The 17,530-nt window shown below is 39.5% G+C and overlaps 1 protein-coding gene across 1 annotated transcript; it reads left to right on the forward strand.

Annotated features, from left to right (window-relative positions):
• On the forward strand, nucleotides 1–17,295 carry LOC135469698 (uncharacterized). Its single transcript, XM_064748253.1, has 7 exons — nucleotides 1–39; nucleotides 3,206–3,863; nucleotides 13,543–13,777; nucleotides 14,095–14,300; nucleotides 15,135–15,302; nucleotides 15,466–15,577; nucleotides 16,483–17,295. Exons 2-7 carry the CDS (start codon nucleotides 3,788–3,790, stop codon nucleotides 16,910–16,912), a joined length of 1,227 nt encoding a protein of 408 aa, XP_064604323.1. The 5' UTR covers nucleotides 1–39; nucleotides 3,206–3,787; the 3' UTR covers nucleotides 16,913–17,295.
• Nucleotides 17,296–17,530: the final 235 nt, after the last annotated feature.

Below are 17,530 nucleotides of genomic sequence, written 5' to 3' on the forward strand. Positions count from 1 at the left end.
CCGCAACAAAGGACATTATCATTTGTTATAACCCTCTGTGTGAGTATATGTTATCTATATTCCAGATGTCATACGGTAAGTGACTTGTTGTAAGTATGAGGCCGAACCTGTCACCGAGAACTGAATAGATCGGCCTTATCAATGGAATGTGTATAGCCTACACCGCACAGCGCTGCGATGACTTACAAGTATAGGCCTGGATAGGTGGTGCCGACCATACAAGCTGCATAAACCTCACAACCGGACGCTATACAAACATGATTTATTGGTTCGCACAGAAAATGACCACCTCCCACCTCCCACTCCCCTTCCAAGCCCCTCCAAACTATATAAGTAAATCAGAGTGGTAGAGGTGTAAAATATTAACAATCCAATGTTCAAAAGTATTCAGCACCTTATCCTAATATTACTGACCTAATCTGATATGGTTAACAGTGAAACACGTCTAACGATTGATATATAAAATATATATGTACATTATCTGTTCTACTTTTAATGCAGTGTAAATTTTACTATGGAGAGATTTAACTACAACCAAAACACTTAGTATTATTTTGATAAATGTGTACAGTGGTAATTTTGAGATTTCGTACGCCAATAGACATAATACCAAGTACAAAACTGTCATAATCTACAGTTGTTGATTTATCTTTTTAATCAGCGAGTGGAGGTATGCTTGCTTAAAGGACAAGACAGCACCTGGCTAAAACATATTTCAGTCGAAAATAGGATTCTCAAGCTTTCTAAAAAGGATCATACTTTATTACTTTAATGAGTACATTGTGCGGCCTAAGCTGTGACGAAGCTTACCAATTCACTCCATGAAATGACATACAATAACACAGAACTACTGCATAAGACATCATTTTAAGATCGGTTACAACGATTTAGTTACATATATCCGAGGGGGCATTTCACACAGTGTTGTGGGACAGGTCTGTATCATTTAAGGACCACCACAGACGTAAAATCAGTTGATTTACAAAACCGTGTAATTATTCATCAAGTTATATCAGACAGTAGCATACCGTCTCGGCCCAAACCGCAATCATCTCCCCAGAAGACCTTAGGCCTATGCCTACATAGACACGCTTTTCAAATGGTACAAATATATTTTTAGTCGTTCATTTTACCGTTTAGTCAGCAGTTTCTATATAACAAATATCAGAGTCAGTGCCATATTCATTAGGGATGCCTAAGGTTGATGGGAATGAGAAGACGGCATCTCACCCGACAATGTTTAAAATTAATTAAATCTTATGATATAATTTTTTTCTCTAAGTTTACGCGAATTGAAGAATTTAAATTTTGCTCCGTTGTCTTTATTGCATACAAGGCATGATTCTTTTCTGTTTTCTTATAAAAATTATTGAAACGCCGCATGCAAGCCGGGGTTCTTTCTCTGACGTGCGCAATAACTAGGTCAGCACTACTCTCATCTTAGCCACAAACCACAAAACTGAAGCATAAAATTCAGCGATAGTCGCATGCCTAGATCAGCCTCAGTGGTGCTTATATTTATTTCCATTTGTTTGAGATTCAAGCATGAATCTAGCTGTACAACAATCCCATTTTAATTTTGTAAATATTTAATAGGGGTCAGAATCACCAGCACAACCTCTCCTGAGGCTACGACCTGAACCAGGATTACTCTAAATGAATAGCACGCTTATACTGTATTAACAGTTCAAGCAATGGAAGAAATATCCGTCCAGTATATCCAATTTCCTAGAAAGCTATTTATCACTTAGGCTTTGATCGCCGATGTCCACAACTTTCGTCTTCCATAGGTTTCTGCATTGACAATAATACGGAAAATAACTTGGACGTCAGAGCTGGAGTAAACGTGACATCACTGCTGTCGATAATAGAGACGCACTGAAGCAGTACCAAGACGCAGTTTCACTAAACTTTTACTGGGTTGAAAAAATCATAAAAAATATTTAACACCGGTTTAAGATACTTTGAATGATAGTCTTTCAGGGGACATAAACATTAGTCAGGTGCTGTCTTTCACTTTATAAGGAAAATAGCATTTCCATTCATGGAAGTGAATTTAGGTTGCCCTCAAATGACGTAAAATACACTTACGTCGTTGATGGTGACACTGTGCACATACGTTAGTCTTGGCAGCACATCGCACTTATGTTATTCATGGTCACACAGCGTACTAACCTCAGCCATGGCGACACAGCGAACACGCTTTAGTCTTTGTGACATAACGCACTGACGTTAGTCTTTGCGGCACAGCGCACCTACGTTAATCTTTGCGGCACAGCGCATATACCTTGGTCATGGCGACACAGCGCACTTATGTTAATCATGGCGACACAGGGCCTACTTGCACGAAGCCCTCTTAACGTTAACAGCACGTAACTACTGTGGCGATATAATACCTACAGTGCTGGTTGTCATGATAGTTATGTTCTCTTAGTATTAAGAGGTCTTCGTGCAAGTGGGCCTGGACACTTACTTTAGTCTTGGCGGAACAGCACGCTTACGTTGACCATGCTGACAGCACAATTATGTTAATCTTGACCGCACAGTGCACTTACTGTACGTTATAGTTTTAGTGGCACAGCGTACGTACGTTGATAAAGGCGACACAACAAACTTACGTTGGTCTTGGCAAGACATCGCACGTGCCTTGGTCTTGGCGACACAGAAACGGCACAAACGACGAGTTAGTCGTGCATGTATCCAGCGAGTTTACGTTGATCATGACCACATGACGAGCTTACGATGGACATTGTCAAATAGCGAGCTTGTGTTGACCATGGTCACATAATGAGCTTGCGTTGATTATAACTACAGAGCGAACTTCCGTTGTTTGACAATCGACAATGACCACAAAGCGAGTTTACTTTGATCATGGTCAGAAAAGCGAGCTTACAAGATCACCGCCACACAGATGATATTACACAATAAAATTTCATTACCAAAAACACATTGTTCAAATGAAATACGAAAAATACTAGTAGCCCACAAAACACGAAGCGTCCAGAAGACTATCCACTCACCTTGCAAGAGAATGTTCGTTCTATTCATAGTTTACTTAATTATGTTCTATCTACCCTAGTGTATTGTGAAACAATAACACAATTTGAAATAGTATCTGCACTTGTATAGATATGTAAGTGGCCACAAACCTCGACTATTCTGTATACCGGTACCTCTGTTTAACAGCGAGTCATTCTGTTCTCAGGTGGACGTATATATGGCTCAAATCCAGCACACATATGTATAAGGCTTCCTTCAGTGTCGCAGGAGACCGTCGCGGAAACGATGGAAGGGGAATGTTTAACCTGGAGATTTACACAGTACGGGCGACAGTAGTTGTATTATGGTCCAGCTTAACGTTATTGTTGGTAGGCGACTGAAGTCGAGCGCACGCCGTGAACTGGGGTATCTATCTGACTTGCGCGGGACCCATGCAGCATGAAACCACGTGGTGAGGAGTGACAGGCAGGCTCACTCACTCACCTGTTAAGTTGGAGCTGACAGAACGCAGTCTAGCCGCTTCGACATAAAGCTAGATGTCCTCTTTGAAAGGTGGTAGTGCGTGGACAAGCCTGGACTGTGTACAGCGTAAGCTGTAGAGACTGTGTAATCTATACCCTGGGTCCGTGGGTCTCGAACAGCCCTTAACCGGCGGCGCAACTCGAAGACATGGTCGTGTTTACAAATCTTCTCAGAAATCCTACCTGTAGGGTGTGAGTGATTCTTATCTGGCCTCCGCGACCTAGGATAAAGGACAAGAATTCACCTGTAAATACCCTTCAGCGTCATGATACACACGAACTGTGCCGTGCGTCTCCGGCACATAGCACTCTTTATTATGGTGCTGCTAACTTACCTGTCAGGTAAGACAAAAGTTTCTCTAGTCTTATTTTAGTGACTGACATTTCCTCCTTATTACTAACAGAACTATAACAGGAAAGAGATATCCTTCTAAATATGATGCTATGGTGTCAGATCACTCCAGTGCTGTGTAAGTTGACCAAGTAAAAATTCCCGGTAAAGGTATATACACTTACCTTGTATTTGGCTATGTATTCTCAACGATTTCCTAGTGTGGGTACAAATTAAAGTTGATTTTTTTCATTTGTCAATAACTAGGTTTCTTATTCTGCAATTGGTAGACACATGTAATACTGCAAATGAAAATACCTTGCTGGAGGTATATGTTAGACCACGTGTTTGCACATCCAGAAAACATAACCTGTTTTTACATACAGCTTTAAACAGATTAGGTGTCTTGTTTAAACAATGACGTTTGTTTAATGGACTTTGATAGAGTCACTTTTTAGAAAGTGTGTCGGATATCGCTTTTCTCTGGGCTAGCCCTCTGCACGTGCTATATAAATTTATTACAGTGCTGTATACAGTGCACTAACTATTCACCTCATATCACTACTGAGTTCAAATAAGTCTCAGGTACTTCCGTGAAAGGCATTGCAGCACTTGTAAGGATGCGCTCAGAAAACACATATGGTAGTGTATTGTTTAACATACCATTGGGTCTATTTAAGCTATTGATTATTCCACGCAATGTCAAAGAAAACTGGCGTACTCCATGGTGCCAGTAACATTGATATTAATCACTGACAATTTTAGCTTAGTCACACCAGGGATACACTTGTATCTCATGCAGGTGGTACGTATTTTCAAAAGATACTTCTGCCCTAACAATTGAAAAAAGGATATACATTCCTTGCTTATTTATGAACTTTGGCACGATATATGTGAGGACGTTTGTACTTGTATATGTACAGCATTGACAGACTACATCAACAAGAAGATATCAAGTTTACTGGAATACGCCTGTAAATAGTGTAAATTGTTGTTGAACAGAGGTATAGGGTAGTCGTCTGTAAGACTAGTTACAGATACACTTACGTCTTCTCTTGAAACTGTACTGCCGGTAATGCTTCGTAACACAGTACGATAAATAGAATATTATACCATTAACTTTGAATCAAATACAGGACCATAAAAAGTAACCAAAATATAAAACCAGTAAAAGAAATTTGGTGACTTTGTGCCAGAAATTTTAGTCAATATTTGTTTCATATCCCTATAGTTTTTGTATTAGCGATTAGTTAGTGATTGTCAAAAGAGTGCATCAAGGGCGCACAACAACAACGACTGTAGGGTCAGGGTGAAGTATAACATTTGTTTAATTGATTGCTAGTTAACATTAATGAAGCGTATTACCATCCTAACATCTTATACCAGGACACGAACTGTATACTGGTATGTATATAAAGAGCATGTACTACCCCCCCCCCCCCCCCCCCCAGAGTTTCCTTATTCCAACATTTGTTCTTTACGGCATGTCAAAGCTGTATATATACAGAAAGAAAGAACAGGGTCCAATTATTTCCTCGTGGTACATATATATGTACTTCCATGCAGAGAAGTATATCTTTATGGTGTTATTGTTTACAACACCATTACTCGCATGACTCGGGTTCAATGTTTTATTGTAAGGTACCAGATCGGGAGAGTTGGGGCTGGTCTCGGAGTGCTACTACACCATGTTATGACCTCCATAAATAACGTATGCATTGCGGGTCCATGTTGGCTGGGTAGCTCTTAGCTCCGCACTTTACGCTTGTACAAGTGCCCCTCATATATCAGAATAGCTCAGCAACATGGCCTCGTGTGTAATTTAGCCTGCTGTATTAAAATAATTCCTATTATCCACGAGCCAGGCGAACTTAGGTCCCCCAATACCTTAGTATAAATTACAGTTCCAACGTTGCCCATTATGTGTAAGTGATTGTGTGAAAAACACTTTGCCGCGTTTTGTTCCCTACTTCTTCCTACGGGTCACTTAATGCTGCAACTTGGCCAAATTAACCCGCGTAATATGTGTGTTTCTTCAACGTAATTCTTAAAGCAGAAATATTTGAACTCATTAAGGAGAAAAGCAAAACACCACACCAGATGCTCGAGGTTTCTAGTAGAAAAAGGAGTTGCATGTGCAACTACACGTGTTCCTCGGGTTTAAGCTCATCTTTTCTCTTCCTGCATGTCATTTCAAACTATCACAGCAAGTAATTTGATTGGTTGATAATTTATGTCATTCCACCACAGAAAGACAAGCCCTTTTTTCTTGCGAGAACAGCAATAAGTGTAGTCGATTGACACTTCGAGAATTATAGTCGAGATTTAGCGAGATTCAATCGAGGTTACATATATTAAACTGTGATATTCTTATGAGATTCCAATTATCTTGTATCTCGTTGGAATCTCTTGTTGTCGTTGGAATCTCACTTCCTAGTTCATTTATCGACCAAACCTTTACGAAATGTTGTAAAATGCATGGACGACGAGAATATACACGGCACAAGTTTAGTCGACAATGCGACTAGAGGACATGGAGTATTCTGGAACTAAATCTTGATATTATTTTATCTAATTCGAGTCTTAACAGTGTGTCACTTTCTTTTAAAATAGGAAAATAGGCTGGAAGGGGAAGTTAAAAATTTCGGTAATGTAAACGACATTTTGAGGAGATCAAATCCGACGACATGCAGTTCGAGATTCGGTGTATTTTTATTACACAAAAATAGATTTTCATTCGAACGCCCCATTCCTCGATCTAAATCTCGCACTGCGGACTAAATGGCGGTCTAATACCGTCAAAATACAATGCCAAGTCTATAGTTGAAGTATCGCGCTGACGTCGGAATGTCGCCATTTCTGATATTTAATTAAATTTGGGTATAAAGTGACTTATTTATCAGAGATTGCAATATCCTGATGAGATTAAGAAAACAGACAATATTCTGACGAGATTAGATCGGGAATCAATGCCCTCTGTGGGATATGGTTAAGATTCATGGAGATTTGGCCCCAGAATTGGACGAGGTCTCAAGATTTGCATGAGATTCTCTAGGATTGTGAAACGCCGTCAGAGCATGGGAGGAATAAAATGTCGTGTCGTTTTTCTATATGGTGGTGACAGATAGCTGCCATCTAGACCGCGACCTCAGCGATCCCGCAGAGGGTGCTGTTTTGCCAAATCCGCGACCTTCTTGTCCCCACGGGGGACGTGCGGAGGTCGCGGGAAATACGCGGAACCGCAACCCTCACGCCCCTGCAGAACACGCGGAACCGCGACCTCCGACCTCGATCTCCGCGACCTGTGCGACCCCACCAAACCCACAGAACACGCGAAGTATGCGGTTTGGGCGAGTATTTGAAGGAGCGCATGAGCACGTCCGGCATTCTTTAGAGACGAATTTACGAATGATTCATGTTTGTGCAAAACATTTTAGTTTTCATGGACTTTTCAGTGAATATATTTCTGGAAAGTTTCTTATTTCATCAGATGCCAACTATTAGTACATACGATGTACACAGTGTCATGACATTGTTGTGTACATTTTCTTGTCATGCATTTAAACTTAAATATTAAAATATATTTAATATAAATAGTACATTGATTTCTTATTTAAGGAAAAATGCCTTTGAGGATGACATTCTATAGAATAGTGTCAAGAATGCTCCATCAAACGCCTTCACTCTTCACTTCTGTACAATGAGTTGGCAAATAGCCCTGTTGTTTTCAAATACAGACAGATCTGTGCTGCACTGGGCATGGTTTGGTGGTTTCCACCCAGGCAAAAACCATTTACAAATGAAATATTCATGATCATGACAAATCAAATAATAACAATATTATGTTGGAAAACAAGTAATCCGTCCAACAATATACTGTTTGTGCTTTCCATAGCTGCATAAATAGAATGTAATATTGTGAGCCACTTTGAAAAAAGAGATTTATGTGTTTTATGTACTCTCAGATAAAATAGGCTAATGTGTACAGTTTTGTATAAGATGTGTATCACAGGTACACAATTTGGTAACATTAATGTGTAGGTAAAAATGTTCAGGTGTTAATTACAACTAATGTTTTCATGTGGGAACACGTTATTTTTTGCGCGACAAACAATAGCTTTTAGACAGTAGCTTTTACTTGTGTGAGCATGATAGCGTTTTGAAACGGCTGGATATTTGCCCACCAATGCGTATTATTCTACAAAGTAAGGCTTACAACCCTCACCTTGTATATATCATATAACAAACAATGTGTATATCTTATTCAAGGATACTAATATAGATATTTACAGACGTATCAGTTGGCCAATCTTAACACCATGTGTAATACATAGGCCATTTATGGGTTCATATAGTAGGCCTATAAACGTATATAGATGTAATTATATTCCTGGTATATAGCCAATTTCATAAACATCTATTGGGATACAGTTAGTGTTACTTCTGTACATCGCATATACCGCTTGTCTTCCACCAATATACATGGTGACCATATCTGTACGTCATATGTGGGCAAGTTCGTCATTGACTTACCAAAAGTCGTTGGTTTACATCGTGTACTCCGGTTTCTTCCATCCAGAAAGTTACTTAAGCATGGCCCTATACACCAAGAACTAAACTAATAGAGATATGACACCCTTCAAGGGCTGTACGGTACGTAGATCGTCGAATTGATCACAACGAAGAGCAGTTTTGAGATGTAAAACCGAGAAAATGTCTCCCTTTGCGTATCCTGTGTACTCAAGAATAAAATCTTTAATCCTCTATAGACCGTGTCGATAAGTTGAGAACCACCTGCCGTCGAGGAAAGGCTGTAATCGATGATGTTCCCTGATAATATTAATGTTCACTGATTGTATCGTACAGTTATTAAACGTCGCTGTTAGTGCTACATCAAAGCTACATCACCAAAGCCGCTGAACAACTGATTTAGGTGAAAGATGTTATTCGGGTAATTTTGTTTTCGGAAGAGAAGGTGTCTATTCGGATGAAGATGCGGATGGTACGGCAGGGGAAATCTCGGCACTCAACACTCACACTTTTCCCATACCAAGTTTTTCTCGTTCTCGAGTCAGCATGCTAGTGCATTTTGTGACCATTTGCAATTTATCATGCACACTGTCTTCGCTATTCTGGTTTTACTCTCTCTATATGGTGTATGTATTTAATAATATGGATGGATCCACCATCACTTCTGATGTCACTTTCAAGGTACGCAGAATACTTAAGGGAACCAGGGGTCCGAGTCGCTGGCCGGTGGCCACTGGAGGGGGTAGTGGCCATTGGGGTGCCATTCCAGCGGCCAATGGAGGAGACCAGTGGCGCTACTGCCAACACCGAGTCTGACTTCGGTGTTGTCGATGGCGTGTATTTAAACGTCGTTACTCACGCGAGTTGATGCGACTTCAGATCGACGAATAAAACGCGCCCACTGTGTCCTCTTTTGACCACTTAATCTGCAATCACTGGCCGACAGATCAACGAATGGAACGCTCCCCAGACTACACGTCTAATGAACCACCACAACTTCTCCTGACAACATTACTATTCATTCCATTCACGCTGAAAGGAATTGTGACGTCATGGCCTCAAAGAAAGATTGAACATTTGTAAGAGATGTATGGGACATCCAGCAACAATAATGCTTATGATTGGTCAGTTGCATGTGCTTGACTGACAGTTGAGAAAGGTCTTATAGACAGTGACGAACGAAGCTGATTAGTGTCCGGACACAAGAGCTTTTAGAGGGTGGTTTGACTGGGAATGATGTTTTCGGGCCTTCAAGTCTAATGTACCCCCGCAGTCAGGTCATATTCGGTCTCGTATTTTTGGCCCTTCAACCAATCCAATCAGTAGAATTTCCCCTATATAGGTTAACGCTTGCCAGTTTCTACGATATCCACATGCATACAGAAACTTGATGTGGCAGGTACAACTGACTCGATAGCGTGGCCGCAATATAGGCTTTGGTGTGCAATGAACCATGGATTTTACACCTATAACCTTTCAAATCATAAACCAGTCTTTGTACGTAGAAATAGCAATTCTTTATAATGGCGTAAGACATGTCAGTACTAGTATAGCCTGTCGTTTACATACGCCAGCAGATGACTGCACAAGTAAACAGGAATAAAGCTGACCGAAACCGACACCTTTTTATATACCTTATATACCTTATATGAAAATTAAGATTCATATGTTTAATAGTAGTATTTAGTTCAAGAATATTTCACTTATACGACGACAGAGCCCGGGGGATACCCACGACCATCCGCAGGTTGCTGACAGACTTTCAGACGTAGGGGCCGAAGAGGAAGCCAGCATGAGCCGGACTTGAACTCACAGCGATCTCATTGGTCAGAGGCTCATGGGTCATTACGCTGCGCTAGGCTCACACCGGTATAGTGGCTCACACCGGTATATACACAAAGTTGATGTATAAATATTTACACTGAAAAATGCCATACCCCGGGCGTCGGTGTCCAATAACAGCTAAAGTTACATGTATACTAGAGTGAATATCAGGGGTGATATCTATATAAAGTATTGCATACATTGCGCTAAAGGTTTGCACAATACTACGAAGGGTGAAGGATAGGGTTGTGGGTTGAGAGGTAATTAACGTAATTTATAAAACCTTTGACTAATAGCCTCTTGTTTATTGAAATCATTGTCAAGGAAAATGTCAATGGCATGTGTGCATATTAAGTATCGTAAATTACAACTTACACCACATATTTTTTATGTATTTGATTGTGATTGGGTCTTTATGTTATATAGTTTTGAACACTCCAAGAATCTGTCTCAAACGAACATGTCATGCTGTATGTGTTGCGGTATTTGTTTCAGCTGCTAGCCTATATTATTTTATACCGTTCGTCAGCCCTTAGGCCGTTTTCCTTAATGCTGCATTTACTAGGACGGAACTTCTCTTTTGTTGAGTAAAACTAGGGTGAGATAAGATTATGAAAACCTCAGAGCGATCAGGATCCTGGCACAAGCATTAACTGGCACCAGGCACCGAGAGTTACGGTGGTTTTGGCAGGGGAAGGGGGAGGGGGGGGGGGGTGCGAATCTGTATAGCTAAAGGGGTTAGCTGATCAGCGATAATAAAATAATTAAAAAATTAAAAAATTTAAAAAAAAATTGAAAAGGAGGCTCGTATTAGCTTTCATCTCCCGTACAAGTTGATGTCGTCTGGGACTTACAACAGAAACATAAGATCAGTTATACTAGAAGTGAAGATCCATGGATTACAAACCCTATAGTAACAAGTTATATTTTATTTGCGATTTAATGTTAAGAAAGGCTAGCTCCAAAGAGAATAAAACCAGCAGAAACTATACATCTCCCAGGTTAGCCATATTGTGAAGCTGTATGTAGTAGCTATATAAAGCTGTGGCCTATGAAGCGGCAGAATTCCCTGAAATCCCCTAATGTCACTGATTTGGTTGTACACACAAGTTTCACAGCGCCCTCTGGTAACTGACGTGGAGGAGAGCGAAAGGGCTGTGGAAATCTCTTGAAGGATATGCACTATTTAATACCACGTGAAAAATTCTTTAAAACGAATGGCCCATTTTAATTCACTATTTAATACCACGTGAAAAATTCTTTAAAACGAATGGCCCATTTTAATTCACTATTTAATACAACGTGAAAAATTCTTTAAAACGAATGCCTCATTTTAGGTGATGGAAGATGGGAAATTGATTTAACGGCCCATGTTAAAACATATGTAACCAACCGTCCGGCACGTACGTCGCCTTACAGAGCTGTTTGTCGCAGCCAGAAAAAGAAAAGAAAAGAGACTCTCCCAAGAATTCGAAATAGCTGCGATATTCCTCAAAAAGTTGATTTCATCTGGCACTCAGGTTCCTTATTAGATGCATAGCCCTCGTTAATAAGCTACATTTGCTTGTTGCAGACAAAATGTTGTTTCAAGAACAATAAGTTTTATCTAGAAATACATTCAGTTAGGGCTTACATGACCTTAAACCCAATTTTTGTATTCATTCTTCTTTCGATATAAATCTTTTTCACCCCTTAACGATGTTGGGAGATGTCCATAGCAATTCAGTGATATAAGATGTACAGCTTATGGAATGTTGTCTGTTTTACGGCCATGGAATAAGTTATTGTCTGTTCCCACTTCTTCTCCTTGTTATTGAAATATGGGGAAAATGTCAAAAACTACACTTTAACCAATGCAGCCTTGTAGAATGAAGGCAGACAGTAGCATCACTTAGCATCTTAGTAACACAGCATTCCATGCGTTAATTGTAGTTTATAAGAAAAACTATAGGCCTACATCTGACTTCATACTTTTTATTTCAAAAATTTAAAATAGGTCATCACAAATTTTTCAAACTCTAATTTCATGGCTTTATCAAATTTCAAGGCAATCGGATCAGCGGTTTGAATGAAGAAAAAATTTGTGTCCAATGTGGCGTTGTACAGATCATCATCATGCCCAATATATATGTATTTTTATAGGTATAAGTTCTACACATGAATGCTTGTCAGATATTATCTATAATAGTTGCTTAATTTCCGATTACAGTTTCTTTATATGCCATCAACTTCGGGCATAATTATTGTCACTACATGCTTAGGTATGTTGCCTACCAAATCGGCTAAATTACGGCCCCCCCTCCAGCGTGAAGACTGCAATCTGTAGCAACCTTATGATATGTTATAACTATTTTTTACATCTGTAATAACAAATGTAGCAGTTTGGTGTATTACCAAGGAACGTTACTTTTAATATGTGTTCAGTTTGAATGCTGACAGGATCAGCATGATACACACAAGACACCTGCGTTGAGAGCAAAACTAATGCAGTGACGACAGTGTGATGGTTACCAAACGGTCACATGTAACCAGAGAAATCCGGCCTTTTAAAGCACTTTGGTTAAATGCATGTAATTTATTATTCTGACTTCATGAACAGTTTGTATATACTCCTATTTCGTTTTGAAAGTTGAACATATTGCTGATATGGAAAAGGAATACTACAAGGCCGAATTAAAATGTGTATTAAGGTAATGTGATCCACCTTTAAAACTGATTAAAACAAAACTGTGAACGTTACGATGAAGTTTAACATACTGTTTTAGTACTCTCAATGAATTACATTGCTAGTCAATTAACATCAATATCAGTCACATCAATCAATGAAACAATCGATCAATGAACATATGAATCGATCTATCGGTAAATCTAATTGGTTAATATTATATGGATATCATATGATAGATTTATGAAATACTCAGTATGTATGTATATATACACTTACTGCAGTATCTAGTGACACATCCATTTCTCTTAACCTTGGTACACCAGTTGTACATTAATACAAGTAGCACCAGAAGTATACCTCCAATAATGTACTTCTGGATGCATTAATCAAAACGGTCTGTATCCATATTTCAGGGGGTATATCGACATAACCTATATACAATCTATAAACGACACCTTTTTGTGCTAATTGCAAAAACTGGATCATTTAACAGCACGTTAATTATCGCCTTTCAGTTCTTGTAGATAGTCAGGGATATGTCGTGGGTAATTTGTCAACCTAGACATATATGCCTCTGAAAATTTAGATTCATTCATTCTGGAATTACATGGGAATATCGGAATTGGCTATTTGATTTACTTAAATGTGTACATTTGGTTGTATTTCAGAATGTTCCGCAGCACTCAAAGAGTTCTACATGGCGGATTTCTGCACCTCCAGTGTTAACATACGTGTAAGCGACAGCGTGATTCTTCATTTCACTCGCCAGGCTGAACTGCCGCCAAAAAGATCCGGAAGCAACAAACTGCTTAAATGTCAGCTTACCATATCAACAGTAATCCAGACCCACCGACTACTGCTCCACATAATAAAGCTGCACATAGACCTGAAATTCGCCGACAGGTGAGTTAACAAGGGTTCTTGGACATTACCAAGTTGACTTACCTAATTGAAATCAAGAAGGGAATCCACTGCTATCTTCACTTGAATATCTTGCTCCTTTTTGCTTTCTGGCACCAAACCTAGCTATTTTGTGTATAGTACAGATAGGAGGAGCGTCCCGAGACAGTGTAAATTACTTTTAGTATGGAATGCCTCCGTCTTTCATCATAACCTAATCAACGTCATTAATTTGGGAAAAAAAAGAGCAAGAATGGTCATGAAATTGGATTTACGTTTAAGTTTTTTCAAATAGTGGCCCTAGACGTCTGTCATTTCAGGTTGCAAATTTACGAGGTCTCGGATACAAAATTACAGAGGTTATCCCCCGCCACTGGTCTGTACGGCAAATATGGAGGTGAAGTGCAGATATCCAGCGATGGGATCACAGATTACAAAACCTTAAGAAATGCATTTTATCTGGATTATAAAGGATTGCCCACACAAGAATATAGTGGGTTTACCATATTATTCACGGAATTCCACGGTAAGAATACAGAAAAATAAACCAAAAACAGAAACTTGACACTTTTACCAATTTGGAGTTTACAATGTGATACAGTGTGATACCTAGGTATTATGTGGTCACATAGATTCGGCTCAGAACGACTCACATAAAGTCAGGGCTGCATTCTACATGTGTATCATATGGCTCAAGACATCGTGTTGATGCAGTCTCGCTGGTTCACAAGGTTACGGCGCTTGCTCATTGCGACTGCCAGGTCCTCAAAGCCATCAGGTCGCATGTTGCAATCTAGGTTTCGTATTTATCAAACGCCTTTAGACTTCAGTCAAATATTCAAACACATCTACGATTAAAATGTTTTGTTTTAGACAGTTTACTGCAGTTTATGACTTAAGTGCTGAGTTGCTTGATAAATACTTGCCGAGATCTTGCTGTTTCGATTGCCACTTTGTCATAAGGTTTATCAGGAGGGTTACTCCTGGCACACCGGTTTCCTCCACTAATAAGCCTGACTGGTGTCATGATGAAATACGTGAGCTCCCTTCTACCAGACGAATAAGGAGTGTATTCCTCGAATGTCAGTTGGCTTGGTGAGGTCGAATAGGTGTTCACCAACGCAGTTTAGATTGCTATATTACATCCCTTGGGTAATCACGACAATAATGCTAATACTATATTATGCCCTTGCACATTTCGTAACGCGAAACTAGGTTCGATTTAGAGATATAGGAATTTTACACTGATCAAAGTTTTGACCACAAATCATTGTTTCTTTCATTTCTTTCGATTTGTTTACAGATATATTTAGGCTATATATGTAACCTGGCTGTAAAACCATTGTTCTCTCTGCTCCAGATGTCCCCAGTTATGTAGGGACGTGTCTGGGCAGCTATTTCCAGTGTACAGAGGCAGACATTTGCATTTCTCCTTCGCTGAAATGTGACAGCTATCGTAACTGTGGGGAATACGATGACAGCGATGAGGTCTCGTGCTCGTTAGGACTACCTGCCGATAGTAAAGATGGTAAGTCGTCTTCTTTGGGATTTTCGCATATGCGCTGGTTATGAATAACTGCTACAACTAAGGAGTTATATTTTGGAGTGAAAGATTCGATTTTTACTGTTGGTTCAGGTATCAAATGGCGATTGTGTGAAAAATATTTTATATTTTTTGTATTTCAATCCAGGCTCTGAAAACAACGCAATGCCGATCGCTTTATCGGTGGGAATTGTCGCCACTCTCACCTTTCTTCTCGTCTCTTTGGCCATTTTCCTTGTTACACGTTTACGGCGCAGGCAGTAAGTCCAACAATTCCTAGCTTACATAGTTAATTAAGCTTAAAGAAAACATAAAAATGCTGAAAAAATGCGTGAGAATTGTTTTACAAAATGCGACGTGTCTGTTCAGAATGGGAAAAGTTAAAATCTGACGCTATATAGGCGATCTGGTTTTGGTATACTGCCCATTGATATACTGGCTTGCCTCTCTACGATTAATAAGTTAATCTGATATATATAATTCATATTTTACTTAACCAGGCTGTTACACGGAGACGCCCATAACTTGAACCAACCACACACCGAACAATAAACCATCAAACTAAGTATATGTTTCCATATATATCCATCGATGCAATCATTACGTGTCAAGAGATGAATGCCACGAATGTGACTTTCAAGGATTTGCATTTACATCATTGGAAATTGTTGACTGCTTCTCTTTGCACGATTTGGATGATTTATATGATATGTTTTATTTACGTTCTTAGTTCTTTGGTAGTTTGTGTTAAACGTGGTTTTGGGAATTGACCTTGCGATTATTGACCCGGAACGTCCATCTTGGTTGATGGCTGATATACGAATATATGTTTCGACGCATCGATTTATTACTATATGACGCAAAGGAATGTGGCTATTTGCACCTTACATGTATGGTTACATTTCCTAATACTATATATACAAATCCTGGACACAATATATGTACACACATCTAATGACTATTCGTCGTAATATGACTGAAAAATTGTTCAGTACGACGTTAAACCCCAAGCAAATCCTGTTTGCCCTACTTGTATTTGCCCTTAAGTTTTTCTAATTATCCTGCCATGGAATTCCTTTCACATAGATTGTGCTCCTTGGGATGGACATGGAAAGCGAAAATCATACTTTAAATTATACAATTTTGAAACTTTGTTCAATTGCAGGAACGCTACAAGCCGTCGGGAAACTGGAAGCCTGACGGGCTCTATATCGCGTGGACGGGACAGAGGAACTCCTGATAGAGGATTTGAATTGGCAACATTATATGCTCCGCCTTCTTATGAGGACGTCATGTCCAGCAACCCAAGCATTAACCAAGAAAATCCACCGCCTTATGACTCTTTAGTCTCCCTGCATATCGAAGAAATTAGTCCTCCTCGCAGACGAGCTGGCGCTAGACAAATCCATGAAACGTCACTCACATCAGCTACGTCGTTGTCGCTGGTGGGGCCAACTGTTAGGTCCACTACAAACAGCTTCATTTTAAGTACATGTGATCGTGATAAAGACGTGGCCACGTCCTTAACGGATAGTTCCAGTTCATTGCCAAACGGAACGGAAGTGTCTAATGACTCGGAGAACCACGAGAGCTGACAAAACGAAGCGAAACAGCTTTTTAGAAGTTACTTTTCTGTACGCTCTTTAAAGGAAGAGCCATTTGTAAAGGACATAAAAAGTCCAGTATATCACTATTCAGGAAAAGCCTGACGACATGACTATATTACTTGAGAATTGAGAATCATCTTTCTTCACATATGGAGTTTTAACATTTACCAGTTGTGATCCATTAATAATGTGCAATAGTGAGAGACTGATTCCTTGATTAAGAACTTTTCTCCATGTACCATTTATGTTGTTTCATCATTTGCTCATACTGACTGTTCTAAGACCTGAAGTGTACATATATTTCCATGTAACATAGGGACAAAAAGTCACAATAATAAATCGAACGAACAATTTTTAAGAATTTGTTTCGCTGGATAGAAAGTACTTTACATAAAAGCTATGAACATTTGATAACGGTTCAAGCTCCTTGTTATTGATTCAGCAAATGCGTACGTATACGACGGTCTCCTTTCGCAGAATTTCGGACAAATGGCTGTCGGAAATGTTTTTGTGTAATTCGTATTTCAGTACTGAATATAAAAGCGTACAGGAAAACAGTTACGAGAATACAAATGTCTAAATTTTGTGAATGTGGACTGAGAACAA

This window comes from Liolophura sinensis, chromosome 7 (genome assembly GCF_032854445.1).
Source record: "Liolophura sinensis isolate JHLJ2023 chromosome 7, CUHK_Ljap_v2, whole genome shotgun sequence".
Taxonomy (NCBI): domain Eukaryota; kingdom Metazoa; phylum Mollusca; class Polyplacophora; order Chitonida; family Chitonidae; genus Liolophura; species Liolophura sinensis.

Excerpts from the sequence above, each read along its gene's own strand:
- LOC135469698 (XM_064748253.1), top strand. The coding sequence starts at position 3,788 with ATGATACACACGAACTGTGCCGTGCGTCTCCGGCACATAGCACTCTTT. Across the intron at positions 13,778-14,094 it reads GACCTGAAATTCGCCGACAG|GTTGCAAATTTACGAGGTCT; the intron begins GTGAGTTAACAA and ends CTGTCATTTCAG. Across the intron at positions 14,301-15,134 it reads ATTATTCACGGAATTCCACG|ATGTCCCCAGTTATGTAGGG; the intron begins GTAAGAATACAG and ends TCTCTGCTCCAG.